Source organism: Doryrhamphus excisus, linkage group LG16 (assembly GCF_037039965.1).
Source record: "Doryrhamphus excisus strain RoL-2023G ecotype Guam linkage group LG16, RoL_Dexc_Guam_v1.1, whole genome shotgun sequence".
Classification (NCBI taxonomy): Eukaryota; Metazoa; Chordata; class Actinopteri; order Syngnathiformes; family Syngnathidae; genus Doryrhamphus; species Doryrhamphus excisus.
The window spans coordinates 12,254,883-12,279,547 of NC_136372.1; the positions used below are offsets into that span (position 1 = coordinate 12,254,883).

A 24,665-nucleotide genomic window follows, 5' to 3' on the forward strand; every position below is an offset into this window, starting at 1 on the left:
CGGTGATAATAAAGTCTTACCTCTCAAAATAGTATCAACACATTATTATCAGCTTACAATAGCTGTGAAATTGGAGCACAAGCATTCAACCAAGCAAATTCTCCTGAATATGCTAATTTCTCAATATCAATTATTACCTAAATAACTGCTAAAAGTTATTTATGGATCTAACAATCCAATCAATAAAAAATCAGAATCAACATATTGGAACAATACAACATTGAGGGATTGCTGCTTAACAATGAGGAAGCTGAAGCAACACACCCTCATGCTGAGATATAATTAGTGGTGTACCCCAGGGGTTATTGTTAGAACCAACAGTGTTTACCTACAGTACACATACTGGAAGTGACATGTGCAAAGTCACGGAAGACCTAAAGGTAATATTCTGCGTCGGGGGAAATAAAGAGGAGTTAATAAAAACAAGCAGAGTAATAATGAACAAACAAGATGGTTGAACAAACAAAGACTATCCTTGAAGTAAGCAAAAGCAAAATAATGTCATATACTCTTATGGTGGAGTCATGAACACTGTGTGGATGTTTTTGTGGGGTCTTTTGTGACCTCTTGGATGAGTCATTGGTGTGCTCTGGGGGTCATTTTAAATGGCTGGTTACTCCTGGGAAGGTTCACTACTGTTCAATGTTTTTGCCATTTATGGATAATGGCTCTCACTGTGGTTTGCTGGAGTCCCAAAGCTTGAGAAATTGATTTTTCACTTTTTCACACCGCTGTATGTATGTTTGGATTTGGGTTGTATTCAAGATTGACTTGTATTGTGCTTATAAATATTTAAACATGTTCAAAATCAAAGGATGAGTGCAAGTAGCTTAAAAACTCCATCAATTCAAGTTGGTGTCATGTCACTTTGCACCATATCTGCAGTTTTTTTTTATGCTCTTTCAGAACCACAGTCAGGAAAATGACAGCGAGCCTGAAGTGTAAGGATGCTGGAGTACAAAACATTGTGTTCACCTAAGAAGCGTATGATGCGTCTCAGTAGGGGGTTGAAGTAGCAGCAATCTGCAGTGACAATGGTCTTCTCCTGGCTCCCTTCAGCCTTGGTGAAGAAAGCGCACAATTCTCCAACAAGAATCTGTGGACACAAACAAACATACCTACAATGTTTGGAAGATATGTAATTTATTATCCTCTGCATGAATAAAAACATGTTGACTATATCAAAGTACATCACAGAAAAAGTAGCAAGTAGGAATCCTTATTTATTAATAAAATATTTTCATACAATATTTTGTGATATGGGCTGCACGGCGGCGAGTGGTTAGTGCACAGGCCTCACAGCAAGGAGACACGAGTTCAATTCCACACTCGGCCATGTTCTTCGCATGCATGCGTGGGTTTTCTCCGGGTACTCCGGTTTCCTCCCACATTCCAAAAACATGCTAGGTTAATTGGCGACTCCAAATTGTCCATAGGTATGAATGTGAGTGTGAATGGTTGTTTGTCTATATGTGCCCTGTGATTGGCTGCCGACCAGTCCAGGTTGTACCACGCCCGAAGACAGCTGGGCTAGGCTCCAGCACCCCTGCGACCCTCGTGAGGAAAAGCGGTAGAAAATGAATGAATGAATGAATGATTTTGTAATAATTTTTTTGTAAGACAGGAAGTGACTTTGGGGCTTCCAAGCTGAGTTTGAGCATGCTGTGGGTTACGCAACAGTAGCCTGTGTGTTTCCCCGAACATCCCAACGACATTACTGACACTTAGTGACCAGTGTAGAATACTACATCAACATCTTTGAAAGCCTTATATTTGTATTTTAGTTCATTTAGCCATTTGCATGCATGAATTTGCTTAATTATGAATATTGTTTTGCCTATGAATGAGCCATATTTAACAATGAAACAGCATGATTCATTCATTCATTTTCTACCGCTTAGCCTCACAAAGGTCGCAGGGGGTGCTGGAGCCTATCCCAGCTGTCTTCGGGCGAGAGGCAGTGTACACCCTGGACTGGTGGCCAGCCAATCACAGGGCACATATAGACAAACAACCATTCACACTCACATTCATACCTATGGAAAATTTGGAGTCGTCAATTAACCTAGTATGTTTTTAGAATGTGGGAGGAAACCGGAGTACTCGAAGAAAACCCACGCATACACGGGGAGAACATGCAAACTCGAGGGTGTGATTGAACTCGGGTCTCCTAGCTGTGAGCCCTGCATGCTAACCACTCTCTCACCATGCAGCAACATAGAAGGCTTATTATTGAGTTGGAAAGGATTGCTTGTGTACTGCATCCAAGTCAGAGTTATGTTGATTCAGAAGTGATCCTGCATCCTCTACCTCACTAGCTTTTCCTTCCGAGCTTTCTATTTCCTCCTCCCAATTAGACCACAGCTATAAATGTAAGATGTTCTCTTTTTATGATGGTTATTGTCCTCCATGTCTTCTGTGTACACTGTGAGTGATTTAGGAGTTCCATTAAGTTAAATGTTGGTATTAATTTGACCCCAGGACCACCTGCATTAAGGAGAAACGTAAAAAGCAAAGCGAAGCATCAACATGATTAATTTGGAATGCATTAATCTAATGACAACCACAGCAGGTTAAAAAGTGATCAGTTATGGTGTACACTCAGTACAAATTGAAATATCCTATAGTACTGTATACTGTATTAGAATAGGAACAGTTTGTTTCCTCCTTTTTTTGCTAATTTATCAAAGAATCAGGTAGCGGTTCTGTCATTGTCATGGCAACGCTGCATCACCTACAGTAATGGTCTATGTCCGATACAATATCTGGTCTAATAAGCTCAGTTCATTGCCTTGAATAGGTCACAGAAAGCCTGCACTGCCCAGAACAGCCTAATATCCTTTCCATGACTCAATGGGTGTTTATGTGGCGTAATGCATGCAACACAAACTATACATATACAGAGTATATATAGATTTTATTATGAAGTCATGATTAAAACTTCATAGCAGAAATCATAATGAGCTGTATTTGTACACATACAGTATTTAATAAAGCTGCAAACTGTTGCAAAGTAATAACTAGAGATGTACGATATTGGCTGTTTTTTGCAGAAAAATTGTCCAACTCTCAATTTCCGATGCAGATATCGATATGTGTAACATGACATACCTCCTGTGGTTGAATGAACACATATGTGTTGTATACAGGATTTTTTTAATATCGTTTTTTTATGATCAGGGAAAAAAATTGATAATGATATCGGGCTCGAAGTAATAACCCAACTTACAAGTTACATGCACTATGACTTCACTGGGACTTGGAAGTGAGGTTCGGAATAATTAATTTCCCATAATTAATAATTAATCGCCCACATTGTCTGCATGTAGGCTGCACTGCAGACGTGTGGTTAGCACGCAGGCTTCACAGACCCGAGTTCAATTCCACCCTCGGCCATCTCTGTGTGGAGTTTGCATATTCTCCCCGTGCATGCGTGGGTTTTCTCCGGTTTCCTCCCACATTCCCTCATGGACCAGGAGGCCTGCACACAAATCACCGTGGACCAAAGTGTATGACCCTCCCTGCCAGCATGAGTGATCTTGGGTGGTTCTACATAGCCAAGCAACACAGTCGGCTGTAGATGCGATAGCCGCTACAAATATCTCAAAGGACCCAAATTAGAGCCCTCTGGACATTAAATAACACCCCTATAGTCACCTATACACTCCTGTAGGTGGCAAAAGATATTTAGGGCTGCACAGCGCACTAGTGGTTATCGTGCAGACCACACAGCTAGGAGACCTGAGTTCGATTCCACCCTCGGCCATCTCTGTGTGGAGTTTGCATGTTCTCCCCGTGCATGCGTGGGTTTTCTCCGGGTACTCCGGTTTCCTCCCACATTCCAAAAACATGCTAGGTTAATTGGCGACTCCAAATTGTCCATGGGTATGAATGTGAGTGTGAATGGTTGTTTGTCTATATGTGCCCTGTGATTGGCTGGCGACCAGTCCAAGGTGTACACCACCTCTCGCCTGAAGACAGCTGGGGTAGGCTCCAGCACCGTGAGGCTAAGCGGTAGAAAATGAATGCCTGCATGTATGCCCTTTTGCCTTTTTACAAGTGTAGCACTTCATCAATCCAAAATGTATCCAGCCATGTAAACATATGGCACATACTGTACATAACTGTACCATGTAGTCTATGCGAGTAACGCCTACACATTGAAATACATGCAAAATGATAGTTTTCGGGGTACATGAATGAAGTAACTGGCGGGCCGGATTCAAACGTTCGGCGGTCTTGATGTGGCCCCCAAAACTAACATTGTTTTTACGCTTCCCATATTACAACAATGAACAGGATGAACAGGATGAAAACGTTCCGGCATTTCAAGCTGGTCCAGCCAAGTCCAATTACCGGTAGGTAAAAACATGTGGAGGCCTGGCCACTGTGTGCTTGGTTTGTGCTTTGGTCCATTAGTGCAACACAACCCTTGAGGGTGTTCCTTGGCAACCATCTAAACAATAATGCAAGCATGAAATTAAAGCGGAAGGGGGTTTAATCAGTTGAATCAAGTCGGAGCTATTAGGGGTGCAGTCAGACGCTGAGATATTAACTGAGGGGGTAATTTAAAAACAGCATAGTGTCCGCCAAGACCGCTGGTGCATGGAAAGCTTTGCACGTCAGAATATATATATGACAGTCAAGGTACTGTGCTGTCACTTGTGGACTAGCGCACTTGAGTACTTTGCCTTAGGCATAGCTTTAAAGCAGCGGGGGGGGTAGGCCTAATACACACCATGTAGTACTTTTGCCACACTGTAGCGCTTTAGTCTTCTTTACCTTTATTCCTGTTAGATACCCATCCCCAGTCTATGGACAGTATTTTCTGGCATTTCTCTGGAAACTATTCTCAGTTGATTCCCTCCCAATGGGCGTCCCAAACAATGCATCGTTTAAGCCAAATCTGATCAATTCCAATCACATCCAATGTTTTGACCAACCAGGAACAGGTTGCAAACATAGCAATGAAACCTCCAAGTAGGATCAGCATTTTCACAAAAAAGGCTCTGCACTTTTTTAGAGACGTTTAAGAACTTTTGTAGGCATGGAAATGGAATAATGAATACAATACCGCAGCAAAAATATGAATATGGCAACTTATGTCATAGGTTTCTATTAACTATGAACAAGAGGTTTGGATTAATGTCAACTGTTTGACTTGAAAACTGCTTCAGTCAAGGGGTGTCCAAACTGCACTCTGGGGTCCATTTGCGGCCACACTGTTTTTTGATGGGCCGGTGACACATTCTAATGATTAATGCATTAATAATTAATAATAATAATTGCAATAGTTGTACATGTATACAGACAAAATATTAGCAAAAATTAGAAACAAACAAGGAATGGAGTAGTAATGTCTGGAAAATTAGGTTGAAGGAAGCCTTATAATGTTATGAATATAAAGTCAAACTATTATGACAATAAAGTCATAAAGGCAATAAGAAAAAAATTACAGAAGAAATAGTTGGGGGAAAAACAGATGCAATTTTACACAAATAAAGTCTACATATTGAGAAAAAATGGCAATTTCATGAAAATAAAATCAGATTATGTGGAAAAGTGTAATTTTAGTGGCATAGACTTGAAATATAATGGAAAAAATTACTCAAAAAAGTATTAGTATTATGAGAAACAAAAGAAAATAAGGTTATAAATTTAGGAAAATAGGTTTGCGAAAACTGTTAGAATAATATGGGAATAAAATAAAAATATTATGGGAGTATATCATAATATTACAAAAAATACAAAAAGGTGATTATTTAAGTTTACAGAATTGGAAAGAAAAAAAACAGCAAAAATGGGGGAAAGACAGCAAAGTTCTTACTATTATGCTTTCTCACCTAAATCAAAATGGGTTTCTTCTTGAAATATACATAACATATCTAAATATGTTGCATTCAAAGTGGCTTTGCATCCTTTCATTTTTGTATGTGGACACCCCTGGTGTAGATAAACAGAGATTTACGTTTCAGGCCTGCAGTTGCCACTGTGCGAGGGAAAAACAACAAAAAAGAAGAAATTTATGGCAAATAGCACCAACAGAACAACCACAACCAGCATAATTTGACTAATGAAAATTGTATAAGACAAACCCTAATGTAGACGGTGATCCTTAGCCCCTCCACACCACAAAATGTACAGCTCAAGGTACATAAATAAAATAAAACACCCACTGCACACAGCACCAAAACAGTATTAAAAACTATAAAAGTTTTGATATGGAGTAGGCCCTTTGTTTCTCAAAGTTCCACAAGTTCAGGTTTGCCCAAAGTGAAGCATTGCCAGTTAAAGACAATACTATGGCAGCCAGTCCCACAACAAAAACAAAGAACTACTACTACAAATGCTATAAATACTATGCCACAGTAGCATCCGAGTATTCCAGGACCCGCTATCATCTGAAGAAAGGCCTGTGATGTTGTATCATGGCTGAATGAGCACAAAGAATCGCACCGGCATACAACGAGTGTCGATTATTACAAGTGTACTCACTTGCATTATATAGATGCAAGATGAGAGAGTGAAGCGAGGAAATGAACGTTAATACGGATATGATCAACTCTGTTCATGTGCAAACACAATCAGGGAGCCATTTTTGTCTGCACAATGGAAGGCTGGGAGGTTCTTCTCGCTGTGTGTAAGTAATCGGATCTTGATTTGTGTCAGTGGCTATTAGTCAAACGAATGTGCAATCAGACGTGCCCTTTTTATGATGATGTGGCTGTAAGAAGAGAAGATTTACTGAGAAGGATGAAGAGGATAAAGACACCGCCCGAGCAGAAGTGGAGATACTATATACGTACGTATGTCAAATACGTACATAAATATGTACAAAACACTCCAAATGGGAATGACACAAAAAATGTTGATAATCCTGAGGGTTACGGAACATTTAAGTGGTAGACCCGGAAGATCCAATCAAGTCGGGATGGGTACCGTTCACATTCCAACCAATACCCAGTACCTGGGATTCTATACTGGTATTCAATGGTACTGATGTTGGGTCATTTTGTGAAGGTTTATGTACATATATTTTTTATTTTAAGTGTGTCGGTGCCCAGTACTCATCCCTACGGTCAAGACATGGTTGTTACTGGTGCCAAGTCCTTCAATGACACTAAATCGCCTGTTTGGAATTTGCACGAAAGCACCAACAATGGGACATTGAAGGGTGGAAGAGAGTTGTATTCTCTTTGACGGTCCTGATGGCTTCAAACGTTACTAGCATGACAAGGAGATCCCACCTGAGTTGTTTTCCCCAAAGGGGGCGCCGTCATGATCTGCTCTGTGTTTTCCTTCAATGGAACAATGGAGCTTCAAGTTGTACAGGGGCATCCTTAAGGCTGAAGGCCATCATCTGTGTGGTCATGACTGACTTATTCATCAGGACAATACTGTAGTTCATAACGCCTGCCTGAGGAATAACGGACCGTCATGCGTTTCCTCATGATCTAAATCCAATTGAGAACATTTGGGGATGGATGGTAAGGGAAGTTTACAAAAATGGACATTAGTTCCAGACAGTGGATGCCCTCTGTGAAGCCATCTTCACCATCTGGGGACTATTCAGACCAGCCTCCTGAAAACACCGGCATCAAGTAAGGAATTGCCCAAAGTAATTTTTGAGATGATTAAAAAGAATGGCCAGGGGTGTATACAGTTTATATTTGGATTCAAGAGAGAGAGACACAATTAGTGAGGGTGAAAACCCAGGATTCATCCATCCATCCATGTTTTCATACCATTACCTGTCAGACCATGGACTGGGTGCCAGTTAATAACATTTCATGGGAATTGACTCCTCCAAAGTTAGTTTTATTCTGTAAAACACTACAGTAGGGCGGCACGGCAGTCAAGTGGTTAGCGCGCAGACCTCACAGCTACAAGACCAGGGTTCAATTCCACCCTCGGCCATCTCTGTGTGGAGTTTGCATGCGTGGGTTTCCTCCCACATTCCGAAAACATGCTAGGTTAATTGGCAACTCCAAATTGTCCATAGGTATGAATGTGAGTGTGAATGGTTGTTTGTCTATATGTGCCCTGTGATTGGCTGGCGACCAGTCCAGGGTGTACCCCGCCTCTCGCCCAAAGACAGCTGGGATAGGCTCCAGCACCTCCGCGACCCTCGTGAGGAAAAGCGGTAGAAAATGAATGAATGAATGAAAACACTACAGTACATCACCATTGTCAACCATGAATCAACAAGATGTAAACATACAGGTCTTTCCAAAAAATGAAGCACTGCATACTCTGAATTACAGAGTCCCTGCAGTCCCTGAATTACTCACACCTTTGTACTCTTACAAACAGCAAACCTAAGTAATTCATGAAACCTAATTTCAAGAATAGATAAGAAGTCTTCGTAGTTAATGTCCTGTCTCTTCATGGGGACCACACACACACAAAAAAAACCATCTTGTTAGGTTTGTTAACCTCTGATCCAAGTAGTAGATCAGCCAGAAGAAGGCATACGCACGTTCCAGCTCGGTCTCCATTAGACTGTTCAGGACATAATCCACCGAGTCGATGCAGGGACGGACTCGGGTCACCAGGAATATTTTATACTGTACAACCAGCTCACATGAAAGGCCCCATGTTATACGATTTTTCAACAATTCTAAAGTTTCAGAGGTCCCACAATAGTGTTTGATGTGTTGTAGTTTGGATTCTGACCTAAGTCCTGTTAGTAAGACGACTGACAGTCCTACTCCATTTAATGCAGTAATCTACTGACAATGGTAAGTGTTACTTGTTTCAAAATGTGCTCAAATGACTTTGAATGCATCTAATGGTGTATTTTCTGTATTTGCCTTGCATTCACAGAACAGAAGCAAGAAAGCCAACATGGCAGCCTGTGCCACGACAAGCTGTGCTACCCAGTCCCACCATGAATCCCACCCTACCATCTGTGTCTTTGACCCATGGGCTTGTGGTACACCAGTCTAAACTGGGGGGGGCTCTGTGTTTATGACAGCGGGTCATATGTATATTTAGGCACAGATAATGGCCATAGGCAAATATAAAGGGAGTTAGCTGCAATCCACCACATGTTAGTCCCGTTTAAACAAAGAGCATGGTTTTACACTCCTACGACCGTCTACTGGAATAACAATTTGGGCATTTTGCTATGCCTTGCTATCCCTAAATACAAATATAGAACGAGGAATGAGTGTAATTCCTGTCTGGTGTAAACACCCCAAAGTAACACCTTTTCAGAAACGGTGTGATAACACATATTTGAGTCTGGATAGATAGATAGACTTCCTTTATTGTCATTGCACAATAACACAGCAGTGAAATTGTCAACTAAATGTTGTTGCCTGGCTCCCATATGATAATAAATAATAATAAATAATAATAAATAATAATAAATAATAATAAATAATAATAAATAATAATAAATAATAATAAATAATAATAAATAATAATAAATAATAATAAATAATAATGTGGACAATAAGTAGATGACATCAAATATGAACAACAATGTACAGCGTAAACAGTAAATTGCACAAATAATTTAAATAATTTTGAATGAATAATAATAATTTAAATAGACAGTGGTCCTCTGTGTCTATTTTTTACTACTAACTACTATACTACTATAACTACTATTATAAAAATAGGATGACTCTAATTTAAATAATAAAAAATATGAATAATATTTGATGAGAAATATTCATAGTAGTTAATAGTAATAGTTTAAAATTTAAGCACTCAAATGTGGAAAACACATTAAGCTCAATTTTTGTAGTATTTGTTGATCCGTTCAAGCCAACGCTTCTCAATTATTTTCTGTCATGCCCCAACTGGGGGGGGACAGAAATGGGTTTACAAAGCCCCCGCAATTTCAAATACGATTTAGAAACTGATAATATTTATTTATATGTGCTGTACAGACTGAACTCGAACCTGAAACCAGCAAAATGCAACAAAATGGAAAGCTTTGAAGCGTATTATTATTTAAGTCAGTATTTAAGAGTATTTTTTGACTTCGGAGTTCATCTTTGTGACTCATAAAATCATAACCGAGGTGTTCTCTGTTTACCAACGAAACAGCAGATGATACGGTCATTGGGATGTGGGAAACCTACGGTAAAAGTGTCAGCAGAAGAAAAGACCCTTTGAGTTTGAAAAGACAAATGTTGATGAGAGCAGAGTCAATCATGAAAGATATGGGTGTAGGACTGGGTAACCACCAATGAAATTGCAGCTATCACAGGAGTTGCAATGAATAAGGAGTTTCACTTGCATTATGACTAAAAGTGACCCAAAATGTCGACAAAATATTCCATGCCATCACAATCACTTGTGGTTGCACCCAAAGGAGAGTTGAGGAAGAACAAGTTGCAGCTGTAGGGCACCATTACAGAAGAAGTAATATGTTTTAACAAGGATACAAAAACACTACAGAGGACCAGAAGGGCCAAAGTCAGGAGTCCAACCTCATAGGTTCACTAATTCATTCCCCGCTTATCCTCATGAGGGTCGCGAGGAGTGCTGGAGCCTATCCCAGCTGACCTCATAGGTTGATCATTAAAATTGAAATTGAACTTTGTGTTTAAGCAAGAGGGAAATGTGATAAAATGTTAATGGTTGTCTGAGAAAAATGTTTAAAGTGTATAATGAGGGTTTTTAAAACATTATTATAATAGTAAAAAAAAAGGAGGAAACACTGTATATAATTTCATGTGCGGCTTTTAAGTTAAAGAGGTGGTGCTTTGTTTTTTGTTTTTTTTTTTTGCTGTACCTACTGGCTGCAACAATTTAAAAGATATTCTGACATTGATTAAACAGGTAAGGTAAGGTACTTATATCAGCTTTTGTTTGTCTCGTTCTTGGTATTAATATTGCCCCTTCCCTCTGGTTTTGTCATCTTTTCTTAGGAATTGAATGTGGCTAGGACACTCAAAAATCTCACTTGACTCTAATCTCACTTTCACTGGACATTTATCGTGGTTAATTGGTTCCAAGCCTGACTGTCATAAGTGAAAAAGTCATATTCCTTATTTACAAATGAGCATAGAAAGTCTGTTTCCAACCTTCTCAATAGGGTTTTTAATATAATTAGAGCCCTCAAGACATGGATAACACCCCTATAGTCACCTTTACACTGATATAACTCAATATAGTAGACATAATAAAGGAAAATAAGTTATTAAAAACATAAATAAGAATAAAAATAGGCAGCCTTCAATCATGAAATTGAACAATTTAATAATTAATATATTTTTCTGTGACAAAGTGAAACTTTTTGACTGATACTGCGACTTATACAAACTTATATCCCGGACAAAATTTCAAAACGCACGGCTGGATTTAATAAAGCATACTGAGTCAGCAGTTTTGTTGTCCACTGTATTGCGTTATAGCTGATGTGACAATGAAGGTGGCTGCGTGTGTAAACGCCTTCTGAAGTCAGCAGAGTTACAAAGAAAACATAAAAACAACAATATCCTTTTGAGGCTCCACTGTCCTCCCCACAAGGATAGTGCTGAATAAAAGATTAGTCTCTCGCTCCTGGCCCCGCTGGCCTGCGTCCCGTCCGTCTGTTTGCTTGTCCAAATTGTTGTATTACTGCAATTTGACTTCCATATTTCAAGTCGGTCTAATTATTTTGCTTGTGAAAAGGTGGTAATTACTCACAGGAGTAGAGATTGCATTAATCAATGATACATCTTTGTTAGTGCTATTATTATTATGTTAAGCAGTTATTGTATGACTCGGCTATGCAATTGTACCACGCTCTGGTCTACCTAATTCAGTCATGTTCAAGTATACCAAAGTTGAGTTCAGGTCAGAGTACTCACACTCGTGAAACATGCTGGACTTTACTGTGTAACACTTCTGGCTCAGTCTATAATTAACTAGTCAAGATTATTGCAAATGTTGAGCTGACATTAGAAGAGAAGGCGTTCGTGAGGGTGGGTTCTATGCCATCGGAATGACTTGTACACTATGGGTGTGTATTGCCAAGAATCTGGCGATACGATACGTATCATGATACTAGGCTCACGATACGATATATCACGATACTGTTAACAAGGCGATATTTTTTTCGTTTTTCTTGATTATTTCCTGGAAAAACTGAATTCCACCAGCAATATGCACTTACTAAACACATTTTTATTTGATTAGAACAGTATGTTATGATGCATCACAAACTTTCCTCTGTAAAAACTCAAGTGTAACATTTGGATAAATAAAGCCTTAATATCCAGCTTTAAATTTATTAAAAAAAAAAAACTCATAAAAAACAAATAAATTAAATTATGTCTCAAGATCCTGCACAAATGTTCACATTCTATAAGCTGTGAAAAAATGCAGTGTATACAGTCCCTGACTTATCCACCATCAGAACAGTATTTTTGTGGATCAAAGTAACTAACATCAGTAAAAAGTCCTTTTAGGATGCTTGAAAATAAACATTATTTAACAAAATAGTGATATCAGTTTGAAAAACAAAATACTTTCAATATCACAGTACTACTTTTGTAGTATACAAAAGGACCTTTGCATTGCTTGCTAGCAGCAGGTCCCTCATGGTGTCTTGCAGATTTGTCGTGTTTCCCGAATACTTTATTCGGGCACGACACATTTTACAAACGGCATGGGTGTTGTCGATTTGTGCACATCCTACTTTGTGTAGAAATCCAAAATGTGTCCACACTTCAGCCTTGTACGCCACAGGGGCCGCTGTTATGTGCTCGCATTCTGCCATGTTGAACTGTGTTTGTGTGAGGACGTTTCACTCGTCAATCTCGTTCAACTCAACGTCCTTGCCTAATTGACTACGTAAGTGCTGCCACCTAACGATCGGAGATTTAAATTCAAATCAGACATGAACCTTGTCTGTCCGTGTCTGCACTTGAATAAATACCATATACAGTCTATGATAAATGCCTACAAATATCCATATCATACTTTTTAATATCGATACAGTATCGTGGAACGAGGTATCGCGATATATTGCCGAAATGATATTTTCTTACACCCCTATTGTACACACACAGACCCGTTTATGGTACGTGTTACATTTTCGGACGTGGACAACAGGCTACACAGAAGAGTTTGGATGGGGGAGGCAAAATAAACGTGCCTACTTAGTAATAAAAGGCCAAAATCATTTATTTTTATTTTGGTGAGTGAGGACGAAACCTAGGTTGAGTTGAAAACAAAACATTTTCGGGGAGTAGGGTAGGTTCCAGCTGTTTTATGCTCACAAACTTTAAAACCCTGAATCTAAGCAAAGGCTTTGTAAAGATTGACGGTGTGGAAATGATCCGACCCGGACTTGCTGATCACTACAGCCTACAGTTTACAACTCAAGTAAAGGTGGTTTGACACAAAAAGTCCCATTTGTCAGTCCTATTACTCATGTCCGATTTGCAGCCACGGAAAGTGAAAGAGCGTAATATGATTGCGGTTGATTATCTCTACAGCAAGCACCGCGGTGTTGCCGCCTAGAATAAAGCCGCGGTGCAGAGCTTATTTGTACCACAATGGCTCCATCACGGGGAGTTAGTGCCGTGATTTACCTTGCTGCTGTTGAGCACCACGAGCTCTCTGCCGGTGCACGTGAGGAAACACTAATAGTGTAGGTGGAAGCCATGTGTAATGACCTAGATCTACTCCAGAAAAGGCATCAAAACCAGTTAACTCCTGTATTCAGTTCTTATAAATATAGCTGTGCATTCACACACACACACACATAAATATATATATGTGGATATATTTACACCATGGTAATGCCCTTTTATTTAAGTTGCCAAACGTTCCACAAAAACTGACTATAGATTTTTTTTCTTTGATTTAAAGTGTATATTACTGTTTTAACCCCGCCTCTCGCCCGAAGACAGTTGGGATAGGCTCCAGCACCTCCGAGACCCTCGTGAGGAAAATGAATGAATGAATGAATGAATTACTGTTTTAGACTTAATTCACGTGCTTAAAAATACATCAAAACGCATAATCTACCATCCGTTCTCATGATATTCATCACAAAGATGTAAGTATCAAAGCGGTAAACTATATGTTCTTATCTTCTCAAGCGTTGAAATGACGATGGTAATAATAATAAGAAGAAGAAGAAGAAGAAGAAGAAGAAGAAGATGAAGAATCCCCCTGGAGGATTTTAAGGACAGATAACCGAATTGGGCTGCACAGTGAATGAGTGGTTAGCGCACAGGCCTCACAGCTAGGAAACCCAAGTTCAATTCCACTCTCCGACATCTCTGTGTGGAGTTAGTTCTCCCCGTGCATGCGTGGGTTTCCTCCGGGTACTCCGGTTTCCTCCCACATTCCAAAAACATGCTAGGTTAATTGGCGACTCCAAATTGTCCATAGGTATGAATGTGAGTGTGAATGGTTGTTTGCCCTGTGATTGGCTGGCCACCAGTCCAGGGTGTACCCCACCTCTCGCCTGAAGACAGCTGGGATAGGCTCCAGCACCCCCTGCGACCCTCGTGAGGATAAGCGGTAGAAAATGAATGAATGAATAACCGAATGGTAGATAACTGTAACAGATTTCAAAAGCATCCTAAATGACATACTTTGTGTAAACATTGAAATAAAAATAACAAATAAAAACTGTTGTCAGTGCAGTGCAAAGATGTGCCCCCCCCAATACTAAATATGCCCCTCCTGTAACACCAAGAAGGGCTGGGATTATCCAAGCTCTGCTCCTTCCTACTCCTTTTGTACATGCTGAATTGTGAAACTGTAATGTGATGTATAGAACTCCATGGTAACCTTATAGTTATGTTTGAAATAAACCAAACCATTACCAATGTAGAACATGAAAAGGAAAAAAGGTCATATGTATATTCCAAATGAAATTCATATCGCTTAAATTCCAGACTGTAAGCCTCCACTTTTACCTTCGAGTTTAAACATTGATGTGGCGACTTGATGGCTAAAAGCAATAGAGTTCCCATGATGCTTAGAGTGCTGATTCAAAAAGTAGTGAAGTCTTGGTGTTTTGATCTGACAAAATCAAGTTTGATCAAGTGTAAAATTTCTACAGTAGCTGTTCAACTCCAATGGAAAAAAAATGTCTCACATTTCACTCATTGCAGCAAACAAACACCAAGTGTAGGATTGCAAGGTTTAGTGCGTTTTTGTGTGTAAATACTGTATCCCATGTTAAAACAGGACACAAGTGCGGCCTGTGTATGTACAACATTTCTTTTCTCATTGGCTCATCATTCAGGAAGTCCGGAATTGACCCTAGATGTAAAAGGTATGCAAGGAAAACTCCAAAGTGTGTGGAAAATGTAAGTGTACACACTTGTGTAAAAGGCTACGTAGGATTAAAGACAGTAGAATATGTACTCCAGCTAAGTCTTTCTAGCATCTTTAAAAAAAATTAACAATAGAACATAAAGTTATTGACTTATGAGTGTTTTGCAAAAACGTTTATGACTTATGAAAGATAATGTACACGTCATTGTTCAGCTAATATCTCACCATACAACTTCAACAATTCATTGATGGATCGATCAATTGAACTATGTATGGCCTGTCATGTATATGAGCAACAGACTCCCTTGTACCTAATCTAAATGTGAATACTTTTAATTTCCTTAGTCATCCATGAAAGCGTACCAATTATCTTTTATCTATTATCACACACATTAGCTTTGCCTTTGGAAAACTGTTGGAAAAATGGTGACCAAATTCATTTGGTCCATCTAGAGCCAAGCGATTACTTGATTAATCAAAACAAATCGACTTCCTGACTATCCACCAATTAGGAAAAATATTTTTGAAAGCTATGTAGGCCGTACTTGTCAAAAAGCTGCATGTGTCCCGTTGCAACATGGGATATTTACACACAAAGACACACTCATACACTCTGTGTCTGTGACCTGTGATGAGTGAAACGTGAGACAATTTCAGGTCAACACTTATGGAGAAATTCTACACTTGATTAAACTTAAGATTTGTCAGATCAAAACACCATTTCTGCAGAAGACTTCCCTACTTCCTGAATCTGCACTCTAAGCATCATGGGAACTGTATTACTTTTAGCCATGAAGTCGCCACATCAATGTTTAAACGAGAAGGTAAAAGTACAGGCTTACAGTCTGGAATTTATGCAATATAAATTTCATTTAAAAGCCATTAGAGTTCAACACTTATGGAGAAATTCTACACTTGATTAAACTTACTTAAGATTTGTCAGATCAAAACACAATTGCTACAAATGACTTGAAAACGTGATATTAGTGTCCACGTCACAACTTCCTGAACTGCAGTCTAAGCATTGAGGGGAGTCGCCGTTGGAGTACCCAGCATGCCTTGCAGGCTCTTTTTATTTAATGTACTGTTTGTTGTTAGTTGCAAAGTCATTTTGCATTCCACATTGTGTGTTGTGTCTTACCTGTCATGTGTTATGCTGTTCAACTGGGAAACTTTGGTATATTCACTATTCATTCATTTTCTACCGCTTACGAGAGTCGTGGGGGGTGCTGGAGCCTATCCCACCTCAAGAGGCAGGGTACACCCTGGACTGGTCGCCAGCCAATTACAGGGCACATATAGACAAACAACCATTCACACTCACATTCATACATATGGACAATTTGGAGTCGCTAATTAACCTAGCATGTTTTTGGAATATGAAAACCCACGCATGCACGGGGAAAACATGCAAACTCCTCACAGAGAGGGCCGAGTGTGGACTTGAACTCGGGTCTCCTAGCTGTCAGGCCTGCATGCTAACCACTCGTCCGCCATGCAGCCATTACAGAAATCAGTTTTAGAGATTTACTGTAAGAACTGCGTAGAAGTACATATATTATTCATTCTAATCGGTACTTTTGGATGTACCGTAATCGGGGCAAATTATTGAGTTGTTTTGGTCTGTCTAGTTTTATGGTCTTGCCCATTTAAAGTTTGCTGCACTCCAGTTTGCTTGGGACCCAACAGTTACGCTCCCAGAAGCACAGAGCACATGTACACCCTCTAAATTGCTTCCCTTTGTGTTTATTGTCTCTTTCTATTCCCCACCAATTGTTTTTCGCTCTTGCTGCCAGCCATGATAACTATGTGCTGACTTTGGTTCTCTATTTTTTTGTCTTTTGGAGTGTTCTTGAATCTGCCTCCTTCTATAATGACCCGCCTGCCCATTCCTATTATGTTGAACACACACACACACACACACCTGCTTGTCAAGGCTTGGGGGAGGGTGTCACTTCCATGCAGCTTCCCAATCTGCTCACTATATCAGTAGTGCAGTTCATGTCAAAGATACCTTATCAACACAACACTGCAAAAACTCACAGGAGAACCAATGAACTTTTCACTCTGGTGCTCGACAGTGACTTTGACAGCCATCCCTTTCAACACACTCTCACCCACTTACAAGCGTCGCTTTCCTCACACACCTCTACGTAGATAAAACTCTTACCGTGAGAGTGGGGATGGCTGAGACAAGCGAGTAGATGAGCACAGGGGGGATCTTGCTGGTGCTGTCTGGTCCTGGGTAGGGCTTGGAGAAGGTCTTGTCATAGCAGAAGAACCCTTGGACGTGCACGGGGAAAGTGTCTGTGTACTCGAAGTAGTAAGCCAGGAGAACCGTCCCAGCCATGATCACCAGCTGGAAATAGAACATTATCTCTCCGTTAGGAAGCGAGATGACGAGAGGAGAGCGAGAGGAGGGGGAGGACGGGGTGTAGGAGGAGAGGAAGAGGGAAGAGTCCGGTTCTTGCTCCCCTCAGCGCTGAGGAGATGCATAGGGAAATATGAGAGACACGGTGGGATGTTCAGTGTTTGGATTCAGAGGAGAAGCTGAGAAGAAAAGAGAGGGAGAGCGAGAGCGAGCATACATATAAAAGATAAGAACATGAAAGCGATAGATGGAGATTGGGGAGAAAAATGGGAACAAAATACAGGAAGAGGGTTCCACAGCACTGCCTGCACTAAAGTAAAGTAAAGTATGAAACTGGAGGGAGAGAGAGTGGGCATTGTTGAGCTTTGTGTGTGTGTGTGTGTGTTACATTGCAAGTGTGAGGAAAGTCCGTAAATAAAAATATTAGAAAAAATGAATACAGTTTATAGAGAAAAAATTACCTCTAATATGTATTTTATCATGATTAATGGCAAAATAGCGCCAGAGTTGTGCACACAACTTGTGCAGGCACGGTGACAGTCCTTTTGAACAGAAAGCGCTTGTCAGCGAGCAAACCTTCAACCCCGCTGTTCTTTCATCACCACACAGGAATGACAAATCCCATTTGGCCCCCGCAAGAGATGTGTTGATACAACAGCCAGGAGGAACATAACAAAGTGGCATCCACTTTGATGAGCTTGATCAGAACTCCGCAAAGGCTCTGTAGCTTGGATTACACTCCAGCAGGTCAAAACTGACTAAGCTCCCGAAAGAGTGGAGTCAGTGTAGTCTGTTATAAAGGCATGGAGGTGTGAATGTGTCCTTGCCATAAACATTCCATCCTTGTGAGAATATTTACTATGGCTGTGTGTCAGATATGTTTGCACGATAAACACGATTGCTTCTTTGCACAGTACTTCCTTAGTTAAATAGTGCTGTTTATGAGGTCTGACTAAACAATACCTACCATAGTTTCGTACTCAGGTCATCAACTCATCGATCACAACAAGACAGTTCAGGTTTTTTTAGAGACATTTCAGCAGGCTTCATCAGTTCATGTGACAAAAATAAAATTAAATAAAAAAAATATATTAGGAAAGCAGGAAGTGAACAAATGTAACAGTTACTGATTGTAAAAGTACCAGATGGAGTGGTGGGATTTAATAAGCTTTGCTTCTTCCTACTCCTTTTTGACATGTGGAACTGTGAACTGATTATGTGATGCATTCAATTGTAATCTGATGCATGTTCAAATGAAATAAAACCATTACCATGTTCAAAGACTAGGTAGGACACTTCTGGTCTGAGTGGAATCACCCATCCAAATGACAAAGGCCCCACTCCATTGTATCTTAACATGTGGGAGTCCCTCTACTTTAGGCTATGTTCACACTGCAGGACTGTTGAAATGTTTTTTTTTATATGTGACCAGTATCCTGATTTTGTGAAATGTGACACCGGTCATAAATCCGACATGCATCCAATGCTACTGCAGTCTGAACTTTTAGGTTGCGTATAACGATCCTATACAAATGAGCTAACGACTGAAATCGCCGATTGGGGCTTGGCATGTCACAATAAACAATAAGTAAATAAAATAAGTAAATCAATTACTACAAATTCATTTTCTACAGCTTATCCTCAAAAGGGTCACGGGGGTGCTGGAGCCTATCCCAGCTGTCTTTGGGCGAGAGGCGGGGTACACCCTGGACTGGTGGCCAGCCAATCACAGGGCACATATAGACAAACAACCATTCACACTCACATTCATACCTATGGACAATTCATTCATTCATTCATTCATTTTCTACCGCTTTTCCTTACGAGGGTCGCGGGGGTGCTGGAGCCTATCCCAGCTGTCTTCGGGCGTAAGGCGGGGTACACCCTAGACTGGTCGCCAGCCAATCACAAGGCACATATAGACAAACAACCATTCACACTCACATTCATACCTATGGACAATTTGGAGTCGCCAATTAACCTAGCATGTTTTTGGAATGTGGGAGGAAACCGGAGTACCTGGAGAAAACCCACGCATGCACGGGGAGAACATGCAAACTCCACACAGAGATGGCCGAGGGTGGAATCGAACTCTGGTCTCCTAGCTGTGAGGCCGGTACGCTAATTGATACATTGACCTGTGCATTTCTGTTTGTTTTCCTCCTGTCTAAACAGGGTGAATGATAAGAGGGTTTTTACTCTTTGCCTCTGTCTCAATACCCGGGCGTGTTGGTTCTATAGCCAAATATACAAAGTGAGTGTCTCTTTGTGCCAATGGGTGGAGTTGGGGCTGCTAGCAAGAATGCTGATGATGAATGACGGCACAAAACGGATGGTTTCTACTGTCAATGCCATAGCCTTAGTATGAGAATATTTTGCTTTTAAACAGAATGAACAAGGGGAGCCAATATGTCGCATTTGTGTCAAGCCCCAGCCCTGAACCCAGTCCCCAGTACCCAGCCAGAGGGGCCTCGCTCTGCAAGCATTCTGTGAAGTACACCTTGCATCGACCAGCTCCGGCTGCAACAAAACTCCTATTCTCCTCTCAACCACCATCACCGGACCACAAGAGTAATAAGTCATCTCACCAGATAAAAAGCAGGGGTGCCCGATGTCTGGTCTGGGGCTTATTTGCCATTAGCCTGAGGCTTACAGCAGAACCGAAATTGTAAAAACCGAGCAAAAGGCTCAATGACAAAAAGCTATAATGTTGACACCAGAGATCTTCACCAGGGATCTTGGCTTCAATGGTCTCCATCAAGAGATCGGATAAAATTCCTAAAAATTGGCCATCATACCCTGCAGTGTGAACGTAGACTGAGACGATAAATTCGATCCTGCAAAATGCCCTCAGACTAGAGCTGTCCTATCTAGTGTTTGAGCATGAAAAGCTCAGTACTCTGATGGAAATACTGCAATATGCTATTGTATTTCAACACTCCCCTTAATATAACACTCACGTTTAGTCACTTGCGGTAGGATGAGCCCAAAGCACATAGAGATGATAAACAGAAGAAGTTTTTAGTCGGTATGCTTGGTAGGAAGCCATTCTTATCTCAAGGGAGACATCACTATCCGCAGTTGTCATGGTGAAAATTTATCTAAAGGATCAGGCTCAGATGCTTCATTATTTTTAGTGTCCGGCTTCACAAACTCTTTTTTAAAGATAAGTATTTCTCCAAGCTTCACAACAAGGTTACACAAAGTGTATTTTTGCACACACACTGGAGGTGGATGGAAGGCACGGCCAACTGATGGGAGCTCCTTGGTTTGCTTTTAAATGTGTGATTCACAAAGCCTTCCTTTTGTCCTCTGGTTTTATTGTGTGGTGTGTCTCCAATATTTCATTATTTTAAAGAGCGACTGGCTCTCACACTTGTGTTAAAATCGGCTGTTTCGCCTTGAGTTGCAAACAAGTTAATATTCCCTAAAAAGCTTGAAAAGAACACCAATGTTTTTTTTATATGCCCTAAGCTCTAAAAGTACTTTTTTTAAAAATCCAACCCCTTTCCATTTATTTTCTCATTTCCCCGGTTGATCTCAGCTGCTTTTGCCATTCTTTATCTATCCTCTCTCAGGCATATTTCCTGCACTTTATGTGAATATTTCATACCTGTGTCTCACAATCTACGCATTAAATTTCACTGGAGTGACATGATGACTTCAAATGCAAATCATTTTGGAAATACTGCGGTAAAGACTCCAAGGTACAGACACAACCGATGGCTTGTGAAAGGCCCACCTCGGTGCACATCAGCACTTAAAATATAGTCTCTCTCCCTCTCCTAAGATGAATAAAAACACGCCATCAAAAGTACCTTTTCTTGACAAACATCAAGAGACAGCTTCACAAGGTCAGCCATATTTGATGAAAGCTGGAAATTATAAATTGATGAAGGTGGTGGGAGTTCTTCTCTTACATAAGGTAAGTGTAAGGTTGTGCTCATTGTGTAATGTGTGCCTTGAATTTGGGGGAAGGAAAATGTTCTTTAATTCCCCTTAGAAAGACGAAGCACATTAGCTATGACACACACTTTGCACGTCTTGAGATGAATGCACTGTAGCTCTTTCTGGCTTTCTATTTAGTGAAACTAAGAATCTCCGCTTGGGCACCTCTGTGTGAAGCTTGCAGTCTCCCCGTTCGTGCATGGGTTTTTTGCCGGTATCTATGCCACATGTGTGTAAATGAGAGGGACCCAAGTGGAAGAATGAGGTGACAGGGGGAAGAGATACAGAAGGTGGAGAATTTTAAGTACTTGGGGTCAACAGTTCAGAACAATGGAGATGGTGAAAAGGAGGTGAAGAAGCGTGTGCAGGCAGGATGAAACGGGTGGAGAAAAAAATGTCAGGTGTGACTTGTGATAGAAGAGTTTCAGCTAAAATGAAAGGAAAGGTATACAAAACTGTGGTGAGATCAGCCATGCTGTTTGGTCTAGAGCAGGGGTCTCAAACTCAATTTACTTGGGGGCCACTGGAACTCGGGTCTGGGTGAGACTGGGCCGCATCAGGTTTCCCGCCCCAACCCAAAAAAATGCATTTATTAAAAACAAAAAAAAAACTTCGCTTTGGTTCCAATTTTCTACAATAAAAGCTCTGATAAAACATTCCACTGTTCTCAAATATTTTACTTTTTATTTTTCTCCACAAAATAAGATGAACAATAAATAAACAAATAGAAAATCAATCAATCAGTAATAAATAAATAAATATAATAATAATAATAAAACAGCAAACTTAAGAAACCACATATAGTTGGTGGGTAGACAAATTATTTTTTTCAGATTAAAATGAACAAAGCATTATTAGAGCCCTGTAGACATGACAAAACACGACTATAGTCACATTTATACTCTTTTTATTTACAACATATTGTGCAACTGCAGGGTCTTGAGACACATGCTAACTCACAAACTAGAGAGCTAGCGACCTAAACGGTAGCCTTCAAGTTATTTCCTTTAAACTTAAATAGCCAAAAACTTACCACTTCCACACGGATAGGGAGGGTAACTATTAACAGTTATTTAACCTTTAACATGAACATTAATCGAATGTAATAATTATTTCTGGGTACATGATACCATACAGCATCCATATCAAACTTGCGCGGGCCGCACTAACATTAAACTTTCATATCAAGGGGGGGCCTCAAACTAGTGCCACATTTGGCCCGCGGGCCGTGTGTTTGAGACCACTGGTCTAGCGACAGCGCCACTGAGGAAAAGACAGGAAGCAGAACTGTAGGTAGCAGAGATGAGGATGCTGAAGTTCTCATCGGGAGTGACCAGGATGGATAGGATCAGGAACAAGTACAACAGAGGGACATTACATGTTTAGAGACCTTGGAGATAAAATCAGAGAGGCCAAACTGAGATGGTGGGGACATGTCCAGAGGAGAGATAGTGAATATATTGGTAGAAGGATGCTGCATTTAGAGCTGCCAGGTAGGAGGCGTAGAGGAAGACCAAAGAGGAGGTTTATGGATGTAATGAAGGAGGACATGAGGGTAGTTGGTGTGAGAGATACAGGCTTGGATGGAGGAGATTGATTTCCTGTGGCGACCCCTGAAGGGAAAAGCCACAAGAGGAAGAAGAATAATGTTAGAATAATGTTGGAATTTTGAGAAAATTATTACTACATACTATGCTACACATTAATATCACGTAAGGAAAAGCGGTAGAAAATGAATGAATGAATATAATCACGTCTTAGAAGTCTGGAAGTTCCATGTGTGAAGTGGTGATGGTCAACTGTCTTTATGACACATTTTATGATGAAATGCCAGAATTGAGTTACAAGCGGTGATCATTTCAAATCACCCAAATGAACTTCTATTGTGTGTCTGTAACTTCTAATGCTTCATGGATGGATGAGTTGGAGCAGATAAACAAGTAGATCTCTATTAAGAGGGTTCCAAAAAGACAGGAGCTACATATGACGGACAAGGCGTAGTTTCCGGAGGGTAAGGAGAGATGGGATTGGTTCAAAAAAACAATGGAATGTAGAAAGGGGTAAACAGGTAGCAGGCTAATTTGGTCCATTTTGTTCCGTGCCTCCTACCTCTCCACAGGTTCCTGTTTCTCTCATATCTCTAAGGTCACTGTGTTGTCAGCCAAGAGAAATGTTACATGTCAAAAGTGTTTGCCTGGATATGAGTTTTTTCCCCTTTGCCCAGTCGAGAGAGGACCTGAAATCTGGGTCAGCTAGAGCACATAAAGGGAAATTGTGAAAATGACCCTTGAGTGCTTGTTAGAAACATTTTCTCTCGTTTTTAGTTTGCCCTAGAAAGGAAGGAAAGGAAGGTTTTAGAAAAAAAAACAAATAGCTCACAATCATTCTTATCACCTAACCCTATTGAGCTTATGATACATTTGGAGAGTCAAAGAAATATTTGTGTATTATTTTATAAATTGTATAATAATTGGCTGCATGGCGGACTAGTGGTTAGCGTGCCGACCACACAGCTAGGAGGCCAGAGTTCGATTCCATCCTCAGCCATCTGTGTGTTGAGTTTGCATGTTCTCCCCGGGTGCTCCAGTTTCCTCCCACATTCCAAATGGCGACTCCAAATTGTCCATAGGTATGAATGTGAGTGTGAATGGTTGTTTGTCTATATGTGCCCTGTGACTGGCTGGCGAACAGTCCTGGGTGTACCCTGCCAGATAGGCTCCAGCACCCCTGTGACCCTCGTGAGGATAAGCATTAGAAAATGAATGAATGAATGAACTAAGCTTTTGGGTTGTGTTTTTAATTATGGGTCTTCTTTGCCTGCTTATGGGCCTGCAATGCTGCAAAGCAGTAATAGAGGCTGCTCATTGCACAACAATGCAGCCCCCCTTTTTAGTCTTCATACTCTCAATCATTAATTTTCCATACCGCTTCTTCTCAAAAGGGCCACTGGCAAGCTGGAGCCTATCCCAGCTGTCAATCACATGGCATTTTTCCGTCATATTTGTTCTCTTATTATATCCTATTCTAGTCACAGTGTGCAAAGTACACCCGCACGTTAAATGATGGCGCTTACCGCATTCATACTTTGTCCATGTCACCA

At 40.5% G+C, this 24,665-nt stretch overlaps 1 protein-coding gene across 5 annotated transcripts in view; it reads right to left on the reverse strand.

Annotated features, from left to right (window-relative positions):
• plppr2a (phospholipid phosphatase related 2a) overlaps positions 1-24,665 on the reverse strand; it is a 66,444-nt gene that overhangs the window by 13,798 nt on the left and 27,981 nt on the right. For all 5 annotated transcript variants that reach the window (XR_009119691.2, XM_058050450.2, XM_058050448.2 and 2 more), the window contains 2 exons: positions 17,417-17,605; positions 976-1,096 (listed from right to left, as the gene is read on the reverse strand). Coding sequence is in view for 4 of the 5 variants with exons in the window: in XM_058050450.2 (XP_057906433.2) it covers positions 976-1,096; positions 17,417-17,605 (310 nt within the window). In the remaining variant the exon portion in view is untranslated. The remainder of the gene's footprint in view (positions 1-975; positions 1,097-17,416; positions 17,606-24,665) is intronic.